The 4,108-nt window shown below is 38.2% G+C and overlaps 1 protein-coding gene across 1 annotated transcript in view; it reads left to right on the forward strand.

Moving 5' to 3' along the window:
* The first annotated feature begins 3,002 nt into the window (after positions 1-3,002).
* LOC109895672 (solute carrier family 28 member 3) overlaps positions 3,003-4,108 on the forward strand; it is a 17,862-nt gene continuing 16,756 nt past the window's right edge. Inside the window, exon 1 of the mRNA XM_020489561.2 lies at positions 3,003-3,232. Within this exon, the coding sequence (XP_020345150.2) occupies positions 3,164-3,232 (69 nt within the window). The 5' untranslated portion in view covers positions 3,003-3,163. The remainder of the gene's footprint in view (positions 3,233-4,108) is intronic.

A 4,108-nucleotide genomic window follows, 5' to 3' on the forward strand; every position in this document is an offset into this window, starting at 1 on the left:
TCTTCTTGGGTATGAAGCAACACGCTTGGCACACCTGTATTTGGGGAGTTTCTCTCATTCTTCTCTGCAGATCCTCTCAAGCTCTGTCAGACTGGATGGGGAGAGTTGTTGCACAGCTATTTTCAGGTCTCTCCAGAGATGTTCGATCAGATTCAGCTCTAGGAAGAGTCTTGGTGGTGTCAAACTTCTTCCATTTAAGAGTGATGAAGGGGACTTTACATTTTTTTGGTACCCTTCCCTGGAACTCTGCCTCGACACAATTCTGTCTCGAAGCTCTACAGACAATTACTACAACCTCATGGCTTGGTTTTTGCTCTGACATGCACTGTCAACTACGGGACCTTTTTATTGACAGTTGTGTGCCTTTCCAAATCATGTCCAATCAACTTGATTGGATTCTACCTATGGTCAATTCAATTAAAGAAACTTCTCATGGATGGCCAATGGAAACAGGATGCACCTGAGCTACATTTTGAGTCTCATAGCAAAAGGTCTGAATACTTACGTAAATAAAGTATTTCTGCTTTCTATTTTTAATTAATTTTGTCAAATTTGTAAACCTGTTTTTGCTTTGTCATTATGGGGTATTGTGTGTAGATTGCTGAGGACTTTTCTTATTTAATACATTTTAGAATAATGTTGTAACAAAATGTGTAAAAAGTCGGTGCGTTCGGAAAGGATTCAGACCCCTTGACTATAGAAGGAAAGGCCCTCTTAAAACAATGGAACTAGGGTTGCAAAACTACTTGTAATTTATCAAAGTTACAATACATTATCTGTAATTATGGTAATTAATTGGCAATCTATATGGTATTTTTGTTCATTTAAACTTGAATAACTTTTACAAAAATGATGCATATAAAAAAATGTTTTGTCAATGTGTATCTGTGTCCATATTGTCCATGAGTTTTAGTTCAAGAAAAAAATTGCCTTATTCATGAAAGCAGCTAATCACCGATGTCATAATTTTCAATTAACTCTGCAACTCTTCAAAATAACTTTTTTCACAACTGCCACCAGTGTGGTGTCAAAACATTTACAACAAAGACATATTGGCATAGTAAAATAAATAAGTATGTAAATATATGAAGGATATTTCCTGCCAGGTCACCCATGATACAAGTCAGTATTTGACATCCATCCATGTCTGAGGACGTTGGGACATGACTTGGAAACTGGCCACTAGGAGTAACAGTGAGCGCTGTTACCTTCAAGTAAGTTTCAGTTTTGTTAGGGTGCTGCGTATGGGGATGATGGATAGACATTAGAGGTCGACCGATTAATCGGAATGGCCGATTAATTAGGGCCGATTTCAAGTTTTCATAACAATCGGAAATCTGTATTTTTGGGTGCCGATGTGCCGATTTAGTTTTTTTTATATACCTTTATTTGACTAGGCAAGTCAGTTAAGAACACATTCCTATTTTCAATGACGGTCTAGGAACGGTGGGTTAACTGCCTCGTTCAGGGGCAGAACGACAGATTTTGACCTTGTCAGCTCGGGGGATTCAATCATGCAACCTTACAGTTAACGAGTACAACGCAATAATTAACTGCTTCTCTCTGGTTGCACTCCACAAGGAGAATGCCTGTTACACGAATGCAGTAAGCCAAGGTAAGTTGCTAGCTACCATTAAACTTATCTTATAAAAAACAATCAATCATAATCACTACACATGGTTGATGATATTACTAGATATTATCTAGCGTGTCCTGCGTTGCATATAATCTGACATACAAGCATACAAGTATCTAAGTATCTGACTGAGTGGTGGTAGGCAGAAGCAGGCGTGTAAACATTCATTCAAACAGCACTTTCATGCGTTTTGCCAGCAGCTCTTTGTTGTGCGCCAAGCATTGCGCTGTTTATGACTTCAAGCCTATCAACTCCCGAGATGAGGCTGGTGTAAATGAAGTGAAATGGCTAGCTTGTTAGCGCGCGCTAATAGCGTTTCAAACGTCACTCGCTCTGAGCCTTCTAGTAGTTGTTCCCCTTGCTCTGCATGGGTAACGCTGCTTCGATGGTGGCTGTTGTCGTTGTGTTGCTGGTTCGAGCCCAGGGAAGAGCGAGGAGAGGGACGGAAGCTATACTGTTACACTGGCAATACTAAAGTGCCTATAAGAACATCCAATTGTCAAAGGTTAATGAAATACAAATGGTATAGAGGGAAATAGGCCTATAATTCCTATAATAACTACAACCTAAAACTTCTTACCTGGGAATATTGAAGACTCATGTTAAAAGAAACCACCAGCTTTCATATGTTCTCATGTTCTGGGCAAGGAACTGAAACGTTAGCTTTCTTACATAGCACATATTACATTTTTACTTTCTTCTCCAACACTTTGTTTTTGCATTATTTAAACCAAATTGAACATGTTTCATTATTTACTTGAGGCTAAATTGATTTTATTGATGTATTATATTAAGTTAAAATAAGTGTTCATTCAGTATTGTTGTAATTGTCATTATTACAACAAAAAATAATAAAAACAATCGTCGGATTAATCGGTATCGGCTTTTATGGTCCTCCAATAATTGGTATCGGTATCGGTATCGGCGTTGGAAAATCATAATCGGTCGACCTCTAATAGACATACACTTCAGCCTCTGATTCCAAAGGTTGTAAGTTGAAATCCAGCTAATATTTTTGATATTTTATCCCAAACCTTCACCCTTACCTTAACCAATTAGAGTTAATGTCTAACCTTAAGAATTTGGAGTTAATGCCTGATCTTAACCATAACCATAAAAATGTGGAGTTAATGCCTAAACTCAACTTTAGACACTTCAAAATGTGACATTTGGAACAACTTCTAATTCTAACGTGAGACTGTGAGAGCTGGTAGAATCTTTCATGCTGAAACCCTCATATTGAACACAAACAGTATTTATTATATTTTGGATAATGTTTTACAGCTTCGTCATTCTAGTTAAAAATATATATATGTTTTATTATTGTATTTATTTTATATAAAATCCTGAAAGTAAAAATAAATAAATCTGGTAATTAAACTAAAGCTAACTGAACTTGAAACACACACGCACACACACACATACATACACACAAGCACCCCTGTTTGCAGTAAAGATTTTTAATAGGCGGGCGCAGGTCTCCTATAAGAGAGCTTCCTGCCTACCTGCAGTCAGTCGGTGTTTACTATGGAGCTGAATGGTTTATCAGAGAATAGCCAGAGAAATGGGCTGGACAACCAGGCCTTCCACTCTCAGGTAAGGGTACACACATCCTCATACTCGACAAACATACTAGAAACATACATCCACAGGTAGATGTGCAGGTACACAAACAGACACAGACGAATGCACAATCACAATTCTCGATATCCACTCGCTGTAGACTTAAATGCTACTCACTTGCTGACCCTTTCTCTCATTCAATATAATGTACTACTCTGGTGCTATGTGTGTGCAATCCTTGGATGAGTGTGTGGATGATTAAAATGAGGTTTTTCATGCACTCATGTTCAATTGTTTACTCTCTCACTTCCTGTAACACTCTGCCTGAAATCAATTACATTTCAAAGAGATAAACTCTGATAGAGAGGAGTGTGGGTTTGTTCTCAAACAATAGAAGAAATAGCCTGGGTGCCAGTCTGTTTTGCTCTCTTTTATTTTACTAGGCAAGTCAGTTAAGAACAAATTCTTATTTTCAATGACGGCCTAGGAACAGTGGGTTAACTGCCTTGTTCAGGGGCAAAACGACAGCTTTTTACCTTGTCAGCTCTGGGATTCAATCTTGCAACCTTTCAGTTACTAGTCCAACGCTCTAACCACTAGGCTCCCTGCTACCTCTTGCAGAACAACAATTTCAGAACAACAATTGACAAGAGAGCAGAAACAGACTAAGGGAGAACAACTTCTGCCTAAAATATGTGGGTTCTGAATGTGGACAGAAGGTGATGTGCTTTCCCCATCCAAAGTTACTGGAAATCATTACGAGAAATCGATGAAAAACAGTGAAGTCTTTCTTGAACTGATTAATAATAAACTCAACACGAGATTAAACTCACAATGTGCAGACAAATCACACCTGTGATTGCATAATATGTGTTTTACCTGTTGCACATACACAGTGAGAGTGAACAT

The sequence above is a fragment of the Oncorhynchus kisutch genome, linkage group LG8, assembly GCF_002021735.2.
Source record: "Oncorhynchus kisutch isolate 150728-3 linkage group LG8, Okis_V2, whole genome shotgun sequence".
NCBI lineage: Eukaryota > Metazoa > Chordata > Actinopteri > Salmoniformes > Salmonidae > Oncorhynchus > Oncorhynchus kisutch.